The sequence below is a fragment of the Pinus tabuliformis genome, chromosome 5_1 (assembly GCF_031772625.1).
Source record: "Pinus tabuliformis cultivar Carrire ecotype Pingquan chromosome 5_1, CPIR1, whole genome shotgun sequence".
NCBI lineage: Eukaryota > Viridiplantae > Streptophyta > Pinopsida > Pinales > Pinaceae > Pinus > Pinus tabuliformis.
Window position 1 is genome coordinate 399,442,183 of NC_142305.1, and position 19,889 is coordinate 399,462,071.

Here is a 19,889-nt window from a genome sequence, read left to right on the forward strand (position 1 = left end):
CTAGCAAACCATCCACCTTTTGAGGAAAATTGGATATATCCACTACTAAACCATTGGAGCCTTCGATTCTACCCATTGATCCTTTGCTTGGAATACCACCTGTTGACCACTACGTGTCAACTACCCATAGCAGTACACCCCCTTTTCCGAAAAAAGGGATAGCACTTGATCGTTGTGTCCGTGCCATTCGACTATCATCATCAGCCTAATCATGTTATGTTGTAAACCCAGCCTACATGTGTAAATTTGTAAATAATCTTAGCAGATCTGTGTCATGTATGTATTTGCCTAGGTAAAACTAATCTTCTAGTGATGATCTACGTTCCAGAAGGTTTTGTGTCTCACCGACCCATGGTCGGCAAAGTTTTCCTTCAGCCTAACCCCAAAGCCGGAATGGATTTTGTCATTAGAATCTTAGGGGAATCCTAGTGTGCTAGGTCAAGTCTATGTAAAAGTGGTTTGGGAATAATACTAACTATTTGGTTAGGTTATTACAAATTGTTTGATCTGCTAGATTACATTTGTGCCGCAGAACTGGGTGGTCTATGAGGGTCTATGTCAAATGGGTAATCCCCCTTGAGATGTAAAAATGTAAAAATCATGATGTAAAGTGTCTTGAGGGTTAGAAAATAATTAATTGCCTCATAGGTCCTAGGTCCTAGGTAAAATTCCCAAAGGCTAAGTTCGAGGGTCCCTTTAAATAAAAAATAATATATATATATAATAAAAATAAAATATAAACAATAAAAAATAAAATAAAATAAAATAAAGATAAATAAATAAAATAATAATAAGTCAAAGTTTTAAAGAAATAAATGCAAAATTTTAGTTTTTTAATATATTAAAATGCATTTTAAATTTCGACGGATGATTAAAAGAGATTTTGATCCTCATCGACGGCCGAGATCACTTTGACATGGATCACTCGAACTAGCCGTTGGGAAATTTTTCTTGAAATAGGGTGTCAGGGGTCATTTGAGATCATTCGATCTGAGAGTCGTGTGCTAAAGAAAGCTCTCTTGTAGTCATTTTTCATGTGCAATAAAGATAGACTTTGGGGTTGAAATCTTGCTGGTGTTACTCTTCCGGAAACGCTATAAGATGTTTTATTTCTGTGCATGATTTTAATTTCAGCCATTGATGATAGCTTTATGAAGAGTGATTTACACACAGGTGTCTTGTTTAGTCGCTAGGGTTTGAATGATAGTTAAATTTCTGAATATGATGGCAAGCATCTCCATTAGATCTAGATTTTAGTATCGTTTTCTCCCTCTTTGTTAATGGTTGAATTAAGCTGTGCAGGATATCCTTAAATTTGAGTTTACCGAGCGCTCGGGGAAGTTCTCGGCTGAACCAGCCAACTATCGGATTGCATTTTCTGAAGAGCCCAGCTGGTTTTGATCCCGGGCTTATCATTAGAATTTTTGTTGCGGATGCATTGGGGGTTTTCTGAAGCACCTCATCTTAAATTCAAAATCTTAAAAAATATTTTCGTGGCATACTGACAAATCTGGCTATTTAGAGCCTTTAAACTGTGAATATTGTAATTATTTAGCTGGTTTTAGGGTTTTTAGTTTTATTTCTTGCACATTTTATTTCTGGGTGTTCGGTTTTTGTTATTTCAGGTTGCAGGTCGGAAGAAAATATTTTTCTGAAGCCAGATCTAGGCCTTGGAGGATAAGATCTGGCCTTAGGATCAGCTCTGGCAGGAATATTTACTTCAGATCTAGAAATTCCTTGTGGGGTTTTCATCAAAGAAATCTGAAGCAAAAAGATTCAAAAAAAAATTTAAGGCTTCTGAAGAATCGTGGGAGTTTTCCAGGCTATCTGTTTGCTGCCTGGGATTTCAATTTGACAGAAATTTTCGAAAAAAAAAATTATGACAGGTTGTGGGATTGCTGCTTCACCTCCACGGAGTTTTCTCCCACTAGCAACATTTTCTCCCTCTGCATGTTTCTTCTCAGCTATCTGCAGCAATCACTTCCAAAACCCTCAGCTCACTCCACGCGTTTTCTCTTCCATTTCTCACACTGCTCTCTCCATTCGTTGCCCAGCCCTTGTGGCTCACCCTCGCTCTTCTACGCAGCCCTCCATACCCATCCACTGCCTATTTTCCTTCACGCAGCCATACTCCTGCCCACGCATTCTTACACCCCCATTCAAAACCTGTGACTACACTCCATTCCAACTTTTCGCTACTTCACTCCTTATGCCGCAAACCCCTCTGCTGCTCATCTCTCCCTTCACGCGGACCTTCACCCACGCAGCTCCTTACTCCTCCAGCTCCTCGCTTTTCTTCACCACAGCCTGGCTCTCTCCCTCTTCTGTCCCGCTACTATCTCCTCCACCTGTGTGCTATCCATTACTCTCCACGCTACCAGAAGGTCGAAGGTATCCCATCCGTCCAGCTCTCAACAGCTCTGTCGAAGCTACCCGCATCCTTCCACACTGCCTTCATCGAGCTTGCCTTTGCTCCTCGCTGTCATCCCTCGACCTTCGCTCGAGCTTTCTCCTTGCTGTGGCCGTCTTGCTCGTTCCCATCCGCAGCGAAAACACCTGCCATCCATTTGGTGCCTACTGCGTGAAGTTTCTCCCGCCTTGCCCTCTATCTGTCGTCGGTCTCCCCTTCTTCCGCGGACCTGCACAGTCACAACAGTAAACCTGTGGCTCATTTCAGTTTAGGTTTTATGTATTTTGATGTATACGTAAGGTTAGCGTAGGTAGTTTATTTTTATTACTGTGATATATGTGTATGTTGGTTTAGTTTTAGGCTAGGTTAGATTTTGATTTTATTTTAGTTATATTTTAGTTTATTTTCTATTTTATTTAGTTAGGTTTCATAAAAAATTTCAAATTTTTGAATTTTTATTTAGATTTTAGATTTAGTTGTGTTCTGATTTTGACTTTAAAAATAATATTAAAAAATATAAAAATATAAAAAAGGCATAAAAAAGTCTCTTCTAGTTTGTTTTTTATTAGGCTTTAGTTTAGATTAAATTTTAATTTTAGTTTTGTTATATGTTAATATTAAATTTAGAACTTTATATCATAAAATAATAATAAAAGGATTAAAAAATATTTTAAAAATCATAAAAAGTTTTTTTAGGTTTTGGTTTGGTCTTATTTTAGAATTTGGTTTTTGTTTTATAAAAAAAAAATGAAATATTTTGTCACATTTAGTCTTGGCATATTCACTCAAAGATTTGTCACATTTACAATTTTGGTGTATCTTTTCCGCTAAGGCTAAAAATTTTAATGTGGGATTAATAGTTGTCATTTTTATATAGTTAGACACGCTTAATTTTTATCTAATGGCTAGCTATATGAAAGTGGTAACTGGTTAGCATTTAAATTTTATGGTCATTTAAAGCATTTGACCTTTTGAAGTTTAATTGCTAAAGCTTTGTGCATCTTTTGAATACTTGCATCCGGTGAAATTAATCATTGCTTGGATTATATAATGTTCATTACATGTTGGATATTTTGTAAATATTTTCAAGCAATCATTAAATTACTTCATAAGCAGTAGCAGTTAAATTAATTACTTGGTTTTCATTAACTCCATAAGGCACTGGTCTTAAGGATTTAAAGATCTAATCAAATCTAAAAATCGATCAAGTGCTTCCCCCTGCTATGTCTCTCAAGCCAGCGGGTTCCCAGTTGGTCTTCCTTTATCCCATAGGGTCTACCCCCCTTAGCCTGCTATAGGGAGACGACTTAAATGGAGAGATCGGGGATCAGGGTGACAGCCCCCGGTCTGAGTGTTGTCGAACTGCCTAGACAATCTGTGCGACAACACCACCACCATGACCAACCTCCATTAGTTTATAAAACCCGAGTTCTGGAGCAGAAGAAATGTCATACAAACACGAGGTTTTCCAAAATCAAGGAATAAACAAAGTAATCATCAAATAGGATCCCAAGACAAATGATGTCATTTCCCAAGAAGGTTGAGCAATAAAAGTTTCTCACCACCCCACCTACTCTAACAAGACCTACCCAATGGGTGGCTATGGATCCTTTTTCCTTTAATATGAGCCATAAATTATTTTAGCTACCCAGAAGTTACCTATTTTGGAACTGTTCACTAATTTCAACAACTTGAACCCTTTGACCTTTAAGGACATGATTGAGATAATGCATATTGACACAGCCCAATTCCCCTAACAGCTTGAAATAGTCCATAACTGTCATCCATCAAATGAATTATGAATCAGATGAGCAATCCAACCAATTCACTCCATGATCAAAAAGAATGTAGCATTCTCGTTACCAAACCCAACAAATTCCTTTGATAACAATTAAGATAGATAATGCACCACGATAAAAACACATGCAACTAACAAAAAAATTTAAAAATTCAGAGTGTGATCTATTTAAAATACCAAGCAACATTTAACACTCAAAACATAAGGAATATGCAATAGTAAAAACCATATGTAAAATAATTAACCAAAACACTTATCTTTGAAAGCGAATACACAACCAAATGCAAACCATATACTTTTCGCTCCAATTCTCTCAACAGCAGGTCACCCCTAAGCTAGAGCTATGAATCCACAAGAAAGGATTACTCTTATGGCTAGTTATTGTCCACTCACAGCCCAATACCCCACAAAAACTCACAACAAGCTAATACATACAGCCATTTCAATCCACCAGCTCTCTTTCCCCTCAACATGCACAACCCAAGGAAAGGGATCCCCTTCTTTGCCACATAATCTCTCAAGCTATCCCACTTCCCTAAAGGGCTCCAAAACAAGTTGTTCACCAAGAAATCTCTATACTAGCAACTCCTGGAATTTCCACCTACAACAAGAAAAGCTCACAGCAACAACTCAATTGCTCAGAGTTGATTGATATGGCTAGGAGCATCTCGAAGTTTATTTATAACCATGCTTTTGTTCTTAGCCTCATGAGGAGATACATTAGAAACTAGGAGTTGCGGTGTACTGCAATCACAAGTTTTGATTGTAGAAACAGCAAGAGACAAAACGGGAGAGCCATTACAAAAATGGTGTACACTGATACGTCTTGGTGGGGAGTAGAAGAAGCGTGCTCAGTTAGTGAACCTATAGTAAAGGTTTTGAGATTGGTAGATGTGGACAAGCCTGCAATGGCTTATTTGTATGAGGCCAAGGAGGCCATTCATTCTTATTATGCAGACAAGGGTTCTTCTGGGCTTGATAGGCATATGATGTTATGGGATGTGATTGATAGTCGGTGGACAGAGATGCTCCATCGACCCATTCATGCAGCAGCACTCTTCCTCAACCCCGCATTTTCATACAAATGCTCCTTTGATTTTGATGGTGAGGTGATGGAAGGGCTCCATTCCTATATTCAGAGGATGGTACCTAATCCTGAGCTTCGTAGCAAAATCAATCACGAGATATAGTTTTATCGGGATTATGTTGGCCAATTTGGCTTTGATGATGCTATTAGGGAAAGGACCCTCTTCATGCCACATAAGTGACAAGTCATCAATCATTAGAATTTTCAATTTACAATATCCTTATTTATAATTCTAAATTTTTAAAATTCAATTATGTAACTTTTATTTGAAAGTTTAATTATGTTTTAAATTTTTTACTTTTTTATTTCTTTATTTTGTTGTAGATATTTGGTAGCGAAGCTATGGTGCAAGGGCACCAAATTTGCAAAAATTAGCCATAAAAATCCTGATTCAAACATGTAGCTCTTCAGGGTGTGACCGCAATTGGAGTGTATTTGAGAAAATACACTCAAAAAAGCGCAACAAGTATAGCTTTGAGCTTCAACCATCCGTTGAGCAATTACATTTATTGTAATTTTTAATTTTTTATTTATGACCCTCAAGTGTCAAGAGTCAACACTCAAGAATCATTAGTTTTTTTGACACTCTTACAAGATGGAGTTCGCACGCCTCAATGACTTAGTGTATGTGCATTACAATATCTGACTTCGATGAAGTAAATAGAAGCACCAATGGATCCAAATGCCATTTCCTTGGACAATAGTGATGTATTGTTTCAGTGGAGGGTGGAGTCTAAGGTGCCCATCTTGGAGGAGTCACCTTCATGGTTAGAGCCAGATGATCCATTAGAACAGGGGCAGCAAGAGGAGGACTCGAGGGAGGAGTAGGAGGAAGAGGAGGAGGAGACTGTGGGAGCATCAACATCAACACCATCTATTATAGATATAAGAAAGCACAGTTCCATACCTAGCACTCATTATTTGACATAAAGTGCAGGGGTGGGGCCTTCTACTGCTAGGGCAGGCCTGGCAAACAGCCCATTATGTTTTCCTGTAAAAGGGGGAGAGGGCACTGATTTCAAATAGATAGCTGCTAGTTTTATTTGTTTTGCTACATATAACTCATGATGATGAGATATTTTTATATATGTGATGTTATTTTGTTGGTTCTCCACATTTGAGTCCTTGATTGGCCAATCATCAAAGATCAACAGGATTTGGTATCGTCTTGGATGTATCATTTATATTTGTCATCATATATATTAGTGCTTTCTTCATATTTATGTGCCAATGTATTTATTTCATGTTGTTATTGTTTTATATGTTTAAAAATCTGAAGAAAAAAATGAATATATTATGCATTTTTTATGCTTGCCGATATTTTCGCTAGTATTGCCAATAAGATGTTCTCTGGACCCTCGCCAATATTTTGCCGATATCGATATTATCAACACTGGTTGAAAATTTAGCTAGTGTCGGTCTTCATAATGTAATAAAACGTAATTTTTATCATTGACATATTTATGATATTCATTATTATTATTTCATTTTTGGTCAAAGCATGTTCTACATGCTTATAGTGTCAAAGGGTCAAAAAGAAAATATATTTGAGTCAAGTCCTATTTGGACTTTTTGTAAGAAAAGAAACAGACTTTTATATTGAGTCAAAGTCCACCAAAATGATCAAAGTTGGCCCTCCTTGGAACAAGTCGGCCTGGGCCTCCTATAGCCACCTATTCGCCCTCCTAGAAAGCTATATATTAGAGGCAAGTTTGATCCATTTGAAGACAATCATTTGACAAACAAGATACATTTGAAATCAGCGAAGAAGAGGAGTCAAAAAAGAGAGAAGGGCAAAGTCAAAACAAGAAGGAAAATTCCAAGTTTGACCGAAGATTTTCACCTTCGGGCAGCTCGCACATGTGACTAATATTTTTGTGAAAAGGGCTGAATTTTCTAAGGTTGCCACAGGGCCAAATTTTGGCCTCACTGCAGGTCTGTAATTTCAGAGCGACCAGATTTGGACAGTTTGATCATTGTTGACTTTGATATGTGTTGACCAGATTTGGAGGTGACTTGAAGGGTTGGACTTGACATTTTGGTGGCAATTATTGGGTCTTAGTCTTGGGTCTTGGATATCTCATTTTGATCTGATTGTATAAGAAGGATTGTTGGGTTTTCCCATTGTGGGGTTTTGCCCTGGCTTTGAGCCTAATTTTGGGTGTTCTTTATCTCTTTGTGTTCTTTATATTTCTGCACATTTGTATAATTACTTGATGAAGAAGATAATATAAGTAACAAGAAGCCAACTAACATTCACGAATCACAAGTAATTATCAAGCTAAGAGAAATCAATCATTATCTTCTAGCACTTGGTTTCTCAACAGGAACAAGGTAAGACGCAATTATGTTTGAGAGTCACTCCATTTGCTCCATCTTCTTTATTAACAGTAGTCATGACTTTATCACCCAGCTATGATTAACAGAAACAACTATTGAATGCCATGAATTTGACGATAGTGATTTCAAATTATTAGTTTGCAACTTTGCATACTATGTCTCATGCATAGACTTGTCTATAGGTAGCACCAATGACAGTTCTGAATGCAGTTCTACAAAGTAGTGGTTCAAACCATCCTTCTCTACAACAGATTTTATAATTCCAATGGTGCCTGGTTTTGCCACATTAGCTGTAGCCCAGAACAGAGAGCGTGCTTCTGCAACTCCTTACGCAGATACCACAGCTTGCATAATGAATGGTGGCCTTTACAATTTTACTCGTGGATTCGTTCCAGAGCTTGCTTTGTTATTCTTTGTATGGCAGCCTCCAAGAGATTTTTTTGTCTCCCATGTTTTCTTAAATCAATTCTTCTATTAAATGCGACTCTGGCTGTTATGTGGCAGACATTTTAAATTTGTAATTCAATCCTTTCACAGATACCACAGCTTGTATAATTAACGGTGACCTTCACAACTTTTTTCACAGCTTCATTCCAGAGCTTGGTCTGTTACAGATCTGTTTATTAGTGTTTCTTTACAGGGAAGCCTCCAACAGATATTTTTTGGCTCCCACGTTTGTTTTAATCAATTCTACTATCAAATGACTCTGGCAGTTACTAGCAGGTATTTTAAATTTGTAACTCAATCTCAATCTCGTCTCATCTGAATTTCTATGTTTAAAAATACTGGCAACAGAATGATATTTTTTTTGTAATGGCAGGATATTTTTCTTTCTTTTTTCTTTTATAGGTTTTGTTATGAAAAGAAATGGCCAAGGGCCAGGTTGTGGTCAAAGGCCAGGATCACAGAAACCCCATAATGTATGTGGCCAAATGCCAGGATCAATTCACAGTCCGTTAGGAAATGGTTCTCTCCAAACAGCAGACAAAGTGCCCTGGAAGAATCTTTGATACTATTGTAATGATCCCAACTAGTTTATCAACTGAATATCTAAAATAAATAAGACAACATAAAAGAATCCATACTGATAAAAATAATGCACTCGATAATATAATATGAGAGATGATTACCATATCATGGGACGTTGTGTATAGCTATAAATTGAATAGTCACAAACTTGAATTGACATGCCTTTCAGGCGTGACCTTTGGTCATTTAAAACCGTTTTATTATGATTTTGTATTATTATTATTATCATAGGTGTATTGTTAAAAGTGGCAACTAGGGCCAAACTCCATATGGGTCACCTTATTTGGGGCAGCTGATATTTTTCTTGGATTCCTCTCTCCAAGAGGTGTAGGATTGATCTAAAGATATCCGATTCCGACATGCATATATAGAGATATGAATTTATTTGTATTCTTGACAATTGGTCAAGGTCGGCCAGCAAGCAAATTAGTTATTTTTCAACCCCCAACTTAACCTCAACGTTGATATAAAAGGAGGAGACCTCATGGACTCATTTCATCATCTCATCCATTCATCCTTCTCTCTCACACGTGTGGAAGGACGAAGTCTGTTTTCTGATTAGGGCTGCGTCGACCGAATTTGACCAAGGCTGCAGGAAGGTAATCTGACCAGCGTGGGCTCCTCCTTGACTGCGGATTGGGTGTGGCTGCTTCTCCTTGGCAGGCCGCAGATTTTGGCATGCAAACCAAGGTGATCTGACCTCAGGTTTGACCAGCGTTGGCTGCCCTAATTGCTGGCTGCAGGTTGACTTCTGTTGACCTTTGTTTCACTGAATTATGGGACTGTTTTGGGCTGCTTCTTCCTGCTGTTGGAGGCCGAGTTGACTGGGGTATTGACCAAGCTGATTGGAGGTCAAATCTGACCTGTTTGACCAGCTTTGACTTTGCTCGTTAGGGTTTGCTGTTGCTGTCATAAAATATCAGTTTTGTATATTTGTACTATCTCTCTATCTCTCTGCTGAACTATTGAAAATTATAAGAAGAATTGATCAAGGGTTTCCCCACATTGGATTTTGTCAGTGGCTGGTGCCACATCTTCTGTCCTCTTGTCTTGGCTTGTCTTCTACTGTTTGCGTTTATGTTCTATCTGCATTTTACTATCATGCTGATGTGAATGCTAATCTGGAAATTGATATTGGGCTAATAAGAAATTTGTAGCAAATTGCTCTTAAGCATAGAACATACCAAAATTAACATGTATTCATGTTTGTTACATCTATCTTACTTTATCTCATCTAACTCTCTTAGTTTTCTAGAACATGGTCTCAGGGTATTGTCTTCCTTCCCTATTTCTCTCCTTGTGCTCCAGGTGTTCTCTTTATGATACCACTGTTGATAATCTTAAAGACACACGAATCATAACATGAGATAGAGACATTGACTTTGTTTTTGCTCCATTGGATTGAGGGAGATTTGTTCCAAAATTTATCCAAATACTATTTTATTTTTTACTGAATTGGGCCAACCATGTGAAGGTGGAAGCTCTTATGGCCCCTCCCCCCATCACATCACTCTCAATTGCCCTGTACCCAATCTATCAACCAGAAAATAGTTGAAAGCAACACATCCAGTTTCATGCAAAGACACTAGCAAAACAAAAAATTCATAAAGAAACATATGTGGTAATGGATCCTTTATTAATTGACAGAGCCATTATATACATCACCATAAGCTTCTTGTATATATCAACTGATAAATTACTTTAACTACCTCCTGAACTCCATAAGCTAATGTTGGCTCATTAACATTTTTTGCAACCTGCTAACTTTTGGACTCCTCACAATATCAACACACTTTATTGAATGTTACTACTTTAACAGATTAACCAAATAGCAAGGTAAGCTCCTGTTGTATGTAGAAAAACAATAATGTAGAACAATAAATAAAGCAAAAACCATCAAAAGATGCTACACATTATGATAGGAACTATCAGAAGCAACCTATTTCACAAATAACAAATGGGAACTTTGCATTCAACAACAATCAAAACTATACGATTTGTTTTTATTAGAGCTTCTGACAAACCAATAAATCCTACTTCCCAAAACACTCTTTAAGGCAGTCTTTCACATAGAGCTACGAACAATAGCTGGGGCATGTACTTTAGGAATCTGAATTATACATAACATTGTTTACTGGAGAACATAAAAGAAATAAAAATATTTTTGATTGCATGGTATAAATGAACCTTACCACAAATGCCATCATTCACCCGAGATGAGAATAGTAAAAGAGGTGTATACCCCACATTTCTACAGTAAAATTTTCCTTCTGGACAGGCTGATGTTCCTGTAACCAAAAAAGTGTAGAACTTCATGTGTCAGTGATAAGTTGTCTCCACATTATTGTGACAGAAGGAAAGGACAAACAACCATCAGACATGGTCCTTTAGCTCTCACACTTTCCATAAGATGTCATGCTTTCGTGATGTTAGAATGATAATGATGCTTTTATCATCTGCATAGAAGCATTATCATGATGAGAAACTGATTGTCTTTTGACATCCTTTATTGACAATGCATAGTGATTAAAAGACATGTTTCAAAGAACAAAGAATGTCAAAATATGCTCAGCTGGGCAAGAAATTATACAAAAATGCCTTTCGTACAAAAAAACCAGCTAAAGAAATCCAAAATCAAAGATGCACAAGGATGACGATTGAAAAAGAAGTTCCATGACAAATGATTTAAATGGAACAAGAGGCAAAAAGGTAAATTTTTATTTTTATTAATTTAAATTAAGCTGACTTTAATTAGCTTACCTAACAAACAAAAAAGCACATGCTAACCATACTTGCCATACAATATTCCAAGCAACCAAAATTCAATTTTACGGGTGCTTAATTTTAAATTTTATCTGAGCTTGCCCTTGTAATCGCCTTTGCCACAAACTTCAACCCCCACTTAAGTGGCTTTCATAAAAGTGACAAAACAGTGTAATGAGCTCCATTCTTTCTAGATCCCTTGCAACTTTACTGGAAGCTAAGAATAGCATGACGCAAGAGTTCCGATAGACTGAATAGCCATTCAGTGTTGACTGCGTGGAAACAAATTCAATGTTCTTAAATGGGAAATCAGATGTTCCTTTACTAAGTTTTCCTTTCACATCACATAGGAGCTTGACCTATGGATCTCATCACAGGCATTGTAAGTTGCCAATATCTTAAGACAGCCTTCTTTAGATGGTCCACTGCATGCCTACTTCCCACTACATTCTAAGTACAACCTGAACATTCTGTCACAAAAAAAGTTATCCAAGTTATAAGAAATGATATTGATATTGTGCATATCTTGGGCAACATGGATATCCATTCACAAAAATTCACAAATTGATGTTAATACAGTACGATTAACCTCTATGTCCTCAATGTTACAATCTAGAAACCAATTTACCTAGACCTTTATATGTCACATGGTATGAGAATTTCTGCAAGACATCTCAAAGAAAGTTTTCATCAAAATTCATAAAAGAGCTAAATTTTCCAATGCTCATGATAGGCAAATGCATAAGATGTTTCATTATTTCATAGAGTTTGAGACTAGAAAATATTTTATCCTTTAGCATGAGAACAGAGGTATTGTTACTCCTTATTAAGAGACGTACTAGGATCTTAATTGAGTTTCATGTCATGCAAACAGAAGACGTCAGTGGTTGTCTCCCTCAAAGTGACTGTTCTCCATCTCTTGCCATCTAAATCATATGCATAGAATAGGCAGTATATAATGGACTGAATTAGTTTTCTACACTTACATATGCCCAGTGCCCAAATTTCTCCTTTATACTCAAACTGTACATGGTCACCAGCATTAACTAACAATTCAAGGAACTAATTGTTCCATCTACCCCCACAGCAAGCACAACTGCCAAAATTCAACCTAAAATACCAAAAAGGCATACATCTTGATAGCATCTTAACATACAGAAAAAAGTAGTTTTGTTTTTCAATGATAACAAATACACCACTACGAGAACAGCATATCAATGAGGCATCATCATTGGTCCATCCTTGGAAGATTCCTTAAATATCAAAGAACAAACCTTGAAGCCTTTCCCCTTAAAGAGAAACCATTTACACATTAACCATAAGGGAAACAATAAAACCATCATAAAGGAGCATAGGTTGGTCGCCTACTGTTCTACAAGGAAAAGTGGTCTAAAGATCCATTTTTGGCAATGCAAACCCCAATGGATTACACAAATTGGCCAAACAAACCTCTCATGTAAAACATGAAAGGCCATCCTCTCCTGGTAGTAGCTACATTAGATGTGAGCGACGGACTTGACACCAACAATGAGGAGCAAGGAGTTTCACACCATAAATCAAGTTTCCATTCCCTTGCACATTCCAGCACCTTCAAGAAGCAAAGGAGGCACTTGAAGGTAGGGGTCTAAATTATGGTAAGGTGTGGTGCAAGCCTCATCATGATGATGTGTCCTAGCACTGGTTTTATGGTGCAACTAGATCATCACCATATTAAGAGCATAACCCCATCCCTTTGCTCTTTTCAAGATCTGCCTTTTTTTATTTCATTTGCGGGCCCAACAAGCTTGGGACTAATAGTTTGAAGCAGGGAGTTTCACACCATAGACCAAGGTTCCATTCCCACTGGCTTTTGGCACACCTAAGACTAGCCATGGGGCACACCTGAGGTAGGGGTCGAAGTTATGGCTACATGTGGCAAGACTTTATCTAGGACAAAGTGGCCATACAGCTTGATGCTTAAGATATGTTCCAAAAAACCATATTAAGGACCCAAGCCCACCCTTGCATTCTCTTCAAGGATTGCCATTTAGTACCAGCAGAATATGGACTAACAATGGTGATTTCTCACCACAGACCAAGGTTCCATTCCCATAAGCTTCAAGCACTTTTTAAGTAGGCATGGGAACCACAAAAGGAAGGGATTGAACCTAAGTTGCCAAGGTACTTGGGTTCAGGGACCGAGTAGGCATTTCTTGAAACAAGAGACTTGAGTTTGTCAAGGGTACACAGTGTGTGAGTGTGTGTCTTTGTGTGTGTCTGAAAAAATTAATTATAAAAGAAATTATAAACATGCACATTGCATAATACAATAATATCATTTTCAGCAAGTAACAAAAAGAACATGCACATTGCTTCATTGAAATTTTGAACAATTAACAATCACACAATGATTATGAAAAACACTGAACAACATTGAACAGTGAACTTGATCATTATCATTTGAAATTTCAAAATTCAAATTGAATTTTACATTTACAGATGTTGCCTGAGGAATCTTAAAAGTTAAACCCAGTGGCAAGTGAATACTACTACATTCAAAATTTGTGTAATGTCATTTCCAAACATGAAATAGAAAATTAAAAAAAAAACATTGAACAACATAGATATATATCATTGTATACAAATTTTTAATCAGAATAGGGCACCAAAATCACTTCACTATTGGATTGCTCTTTCCTCTAATTGCTCATTGTCTCTCCCTTCACTGCTGGAAAAGAAATGGCAAAACTAATAGGCTGGTTTGCTCTTTTGACTGCACTAGAGTGTGAGGTAAGTGAAAGATTAGGGTTTGGGGGGAAGGCCGCACCTGCCCTTGATGTTTAGGGGGTTTTTTAATTAAAATTTGAACTGTTTTTATTATGGAAGAAACACCCCTGAAGTACTTGAAATTGGGGGTCAGGTGCCTATGTCAAGATTAAGTGAAATTGGGGGTCAGGTACCTATGTCAAGATTAAGACTCCATTTGATTGTTGGGAAGAACCAAGTTCATTTGGGTTCTCGAGAAAAGTTCTTGTTACCCACCAAAAAGTAGGTAACACATAGGAGAAAACTCTTCTCCTTGGACAGCCAGCCAGCCAGCAGCCCTATTGATCAACACATGCATGATGCCATAGATCCTCCACCTATTGCTCCATTCAGATTTCTCTCTTCCATTCAGCATTCCTTCTTAAAGGAAGGTGGGTCATCCATTGGCAAGTACTTTAACAATTTTGTAATCATGTGCTTTTACTTAAAGATTTTACTATTTAGGCATACTAATATCAATCAAAAGGTGATATGGATGATTGACCAATATTGGCTATATTTGTGTTCCCTAACTTCAGCTAGGAGGTCAAGCTTTCACTCGAGTCCCATGGGACCTCCTCTGGGGCCTTAAGGTTTTAGGAAGGACACTATTGGCAAGGCTTTGATTGAAGTAGTGCGTCCTTGATATTCCATACTTACCACTTTCCATCCTTCCCATTATTCCATCTCCATTCTTCGGGCTGGTGGTCATTGGTCATGAGGATTGGCACCTTCTCATCCTCATCCTTGAGTCTGGGCCAGAAAATTTTGCCCTAAAGGTTGATGCAACTTAAAGATAGTTAAAGGCAAAAGAAAGCCACCATTAAAGAAAAGGATAAAATGCAAAAGATGGCTAGGGCAATTGAATTGGCACATGGGCAAAATCCTAGCATGAGAACTACCCCCCTCATTAGCCACTAGCCAGATCCTCAAGCACACAATGCTCCATCCATAAAAAGGAACCCTTGTATTGTCCCAACCCTGCTGAGTGACACACTGCCTCATCATTAAGGGGTAATAAATGCTAAATCTCGAAAACCAAGCTTGGGCTCCTAATTTATGCACTCAAATCAAAGCATTATCATAAAGTAAAAGGTGCACCAAAGGGGTGGAAAAAATAGGCCGAGGAAAGGGGTAACCCATGCCTCCACAATTGCTCCCTCCTTACATCTCTACACTCAAGATGCTAGACCTCCATTAGCTGGTCACTTAGCTATGGCACCTTGCCCTAAAGTCATGACCTCTCCGTTGTCGCCATCTTCACATGCACCTATGGATCGATGCACTAACTTGGGACCTGTCACTTCCACTTTGTTGAAGAATGTAAATAGCTTCGGTCTTCATAAATGTACTTGTCAAAAAAAAATTGTTATTAAAGAAAATGACTTATTAAAGCATGGGTTTCATTCTAGGGTCAACATTTCTAGATCAAACCCCCATTAGAGTCATTATCATTATTATTAGACCCTTCTTGGGCTTTTGTATCATGTAAAAATAATTATTTTTGAGTCATAAAGATAATTTGTCACCTCCACACCATGTCAGCCCTGCCCTCAACAAGTCGGCCTGGATTAGGGCAATTCCACCTCACAAGAAGCCTATATATTGAAGAATGTATATGAACTATGATATTTGATCAAGATCATCCAAAGTTTCTATGGGGAGAAGCAGCAATGACAACAATATATATACAAAATAGAAGTCCTCATAGAATTCTTGAGAATATGACACCTGAAGAAGCATTCACAGGGAAGAAGCCGGATGCTTGGGAGGACATTTGGTTGGCTTGTGCATTGATGTTTAGATCTTGAAGAGGGAAGGTGGCATTGGTCATGGAGCTTTGACCTTGGATATGCACCTAGATCCCTAGGTTGATGATTAGTGAGTAAGCCTGATGGTACCTAGACTGGCTGAAAACTTGAGTCCATCTTAGTCCCACCCAGATAGATTACCATGGTCAGGAATCTAGTCTGCAGCACTGATGGTGCTAGAACTCTTCGTAGTTCAAGATCATTTTGAAATCTTCCATGTACTATATATATATATATATATATATATATATATATATATATGTAATTGTGAATACCTCCCTAGCTAAGAGGGAGTGTTGAAAAATGTAACTAGCTTCAGTCTTCATAATTGTACTTGTCGAAAGAAAATTTATTATTAAAGGAAATGACTTATTAAAGCATGGGTTTCATGCTTGGGTCAATGTTTCTAGGTCAAAGCCCCCAATGAGGGCTTCTAGGTTTTGTCTAGAGTCATAAGAGTCATTGTCATTATTATTAGACCCTTCTTGGGCTTTTGTATCATGTAAAAATAATTATTTTTGAGTCATAAAGATAATTTGTCACCTCCACACCAAGTCGGCCCTGCCCTCAACAAGTCGGCCTGGATTAGGGCAATTTGACCTACATATTGAAGAATATATACGAACTATGATATTTGATCAAGATCTACTAAACTTTCTATGCGGAAGAGCAACAATGACAACAGTATATATACAAAATAGAAGTCCTCATAGAATCTTTGAGAATATGACACCTGAAGAAGCATTCACACGGAAGAAGCCATGTGTGGACCACCTTTGAATCTTTGGGTATCCCACATACATCCATGTTCCAAAGGACAAGCAAAAGAAATTAGATTCCACAAGCATTAAAGAGATCTTGTTGGCTACAGTATTTCTTCAAAAGCATATAGAATCTACATCAACGAAGGATGATAAATTGAAGTAAGCAAGAATGTTATATTCGATGAGAATCATGCCTACAAAAGATCCAAAGACATTCCAATCGATTCTGATGATGAAGATATTCCACTATTTGAAGAAGAAGAGCATCATGATAAACAACTACAAACCAAGAAGAAGAAGGGCCAAGTGAGCCGATTCAACCTATGATCATACCTGAAACAAGGAAGAGGCCAAATTGGTTAAAAGCTACTCTTGAAGATGCCGAAGGTAATGGAGCTACTAAAGGAACTTTTAGAGAAAGCAAAAGACCAAAGAGATATTCAAGATATGCAACATATATGACAAAATTGACCAACTACATTTGTAGAAGTTGTTCATCAAGAAGAATGGAAGAAGGCGATGCAAGAAGAATATCAATGGGGTTTGGGAAATTGTTCATAGACCAAGTGACAAATCGGTTGTCACTTCAAAATGGATTTACAAAATTAAACATGCTATTGATGGAAACATAGACAAATACAATGCTAGATTCGTTGCAAGGGGTTTCTCACAAAAGGAAGTCATAGACTATGAAGAAACCTTTGCTCCTACTGCCGGGTATAGTATTATAAGATTTTTGGTTTCGCTAGCTGCTACGATGGGATAGAATATTCATCAAATGGATGTCAAAATAGCATTTCTAAATGGAACCATTGATGAAGAGATATACATTGAACAAACGGAAGGTTTCAAAATAAATAGCGAAGATACACATGTCTGTAGACTCAAGATAGCCCTATATTGCTTGAAGCAAGCTCCTAGGGCATGGTATGCAAGGATGGATGCATATCTCTTAAGAATTGGGTTCCTCAAAATTTCTACAGATCCAAATCTCTACATCAAGGTGGTGAACAATGAACCAGTTATTATACTTCTATATGTGGATGATTTACTTATTACAGATGTGGAGCACATATTACAGGAATGCAAGAAGATGTTGGCAACTAAATTCGAAAAGAAAGATTTGGGACTTATGCACTATTACTTAGGTTTGGAAGTCTGGCAGAAACTCGAAGAGATATATTTGGGTCAAGGTAAATACATAATAGAGATACTACAAAGATTCGGTATGATGGACTCCAAGCCTATGACTACTCCCATGATCACTAATCTCAAGAAATTGAGAAGCTCTGACTCTAGTCTCGTCGATCCTACTAGATATTGCAAGTCAACAGGTTCTTTGATGTACCTAGTAAATACAAGACCTAATATATGTTTTGATGTAAATGTTCTTATTCAATTTCAGTTGGAGCCTCGTCATGACCATTGGATAGTTGTTACGCATATTTTGAGATATCTATGTGGAACTATACATCACTACCTAAAGTATGATGGAAAGGAAGTTAAGTTGACAGGTTTCTCAGATTCCAATTGGGGTGGCAATGAGACTAATGGAAGAAACACTATCGGTGGATGTTTCAGTTTGGGATCTACAATGATTTCATGGATGAGTAGAAAACAAGATCCCATTGTGTTAAGTAGTGTCGAAGCTGAATATGTTGTTGCATGCTAAGTAGGAAAGGAAGTTGTTTGGTCAAGAAAACTCTTGCCAGATTTGTTTGGAAAGACTCTGGATCCTACAATAATAAATTGTGATAATCAAAGCAGCATCAAGATGTTTGAAAACAATGTATTCCATACAAGGACGAAGCATATCAACAACAAGTACCACTACATTAGAAGCTTGGTACAAGATGGTGTCATAAAGCTACAGTATATTCCGACAGATGAACAGGTAGTTGATGTGCTGATGAAATCTCTTCCGAATAAGAAGTTTGAATATTATAGATTTAGTTGATAGGGAGAGATGAAGCATCTAATGGCGGATGCTTGGGAGGACATTTGGTCAACTTGTGTGTTGATGTTTAGATCCCGAAAAGGGAAGGTGGCATTGGTCATGGAGCTTTGACCTTGGATACGCACCTAGATCCCTAGGTTGATGGTTAGCGAGTAAGCCTGATGGTACCTAGACTAGCTAAAAGTTTGAGTCCATCTTAGTCCCACCCGGATAGATTACCATGGTCAGGAATCTAGTCTGCAGCACTAACTATGCTAGAAATCTTTGTAGTTCAAGATCATTTTGAAATCTTCCATGTACTTGTATATATATGTAATTATGAATACCTCCCTAGTTAAGAGGGAGTGTTGAAAAATGTAACTAGCTTCGGTCTTCATAATTGTACTTGTCGAAAGAAAATTTATTATTAAATGAAATGACTTATTAAAGCGTGGGTTTCATGCTTGGGTCAATGCTTTCTAGGTCCAAGCCCCCATTGAGGGCTTCTAGGTTTTGTCTTGAGACATAAGAGTCAGTGTCATTATTATTAGACCCTTCTTAGGTTTTTGTATCATGTAAAAATAATTATTTTTGAGTCAAAAAGATAATTTGTCACCTCCACACCAAGTTGGCCTTGCCCTCAACAAGTTGGCCTGGATTAGGACAATTCAACCTCACAAGAAGCCTATATATTGAGCAACTTGGCTTCATTTGGAGAGCATCATCAACAAGTTCGATCTCTAAGAAGCAGTAGCTGGAAAAGAGTGTGAAGTTGTTGGAGAAGAAGGAGAGAAGTTGGGAAGAAGAAAATCGAGTTTTTGGGCTACCTTTCTCTCACACGTGCGAAGATATTGGGCTGAAGTTGGGGTCGAAATTCTGTTTCTATTGCAGGGTCGAAGTTTTGAAGCTGGGGGGCTGAAAACCTGTTGCTGGGGCCGAAATTCTAATCTGAAGCTACACCTTGAAGAGTTGACACTTGGAAGGCTAAGAAAAGGGCATCTACAAGGAGGAAGGGTTGACTTGGTGGTTGGAGAAGGTCTTTGTCTAGGTCTAGAAGTCTGGACTGGGTTTTCCCCTTATAGGGGTTTTGCCCTGGCTGTGCGCCTACATCTTGTGTCTCTTGTTCTTGTGATCTTCACACACATATAATTTGGTAATTGCTTGATG

General features: G+C 37.8%; 1 protein-coding gene across 2 annotated transcripts in view; it reads right to left on the reverse strand.

The window, feature by feature from the left end:
- PSL4 (calmodulin-binding protein) overlaps positions 1–19,889 on the reverse strand; it is a 225,626-nt gene that overhangs the window by 184,727 nt on the left and 21,010 nt on the right. For both annotated transcript variants that reach the window (XM_089432256.1, XM_089432255.1), the window contains exon 3: positions 10,857–10,952. In XM_089432256.1, the coding sequence (XP_089288382.1) occupies positions 10,857–10,952 (96 nt within the window). The remainder of the gene's footprint in view (positions 1–10,856; positions 10,953–19,889) is intronic.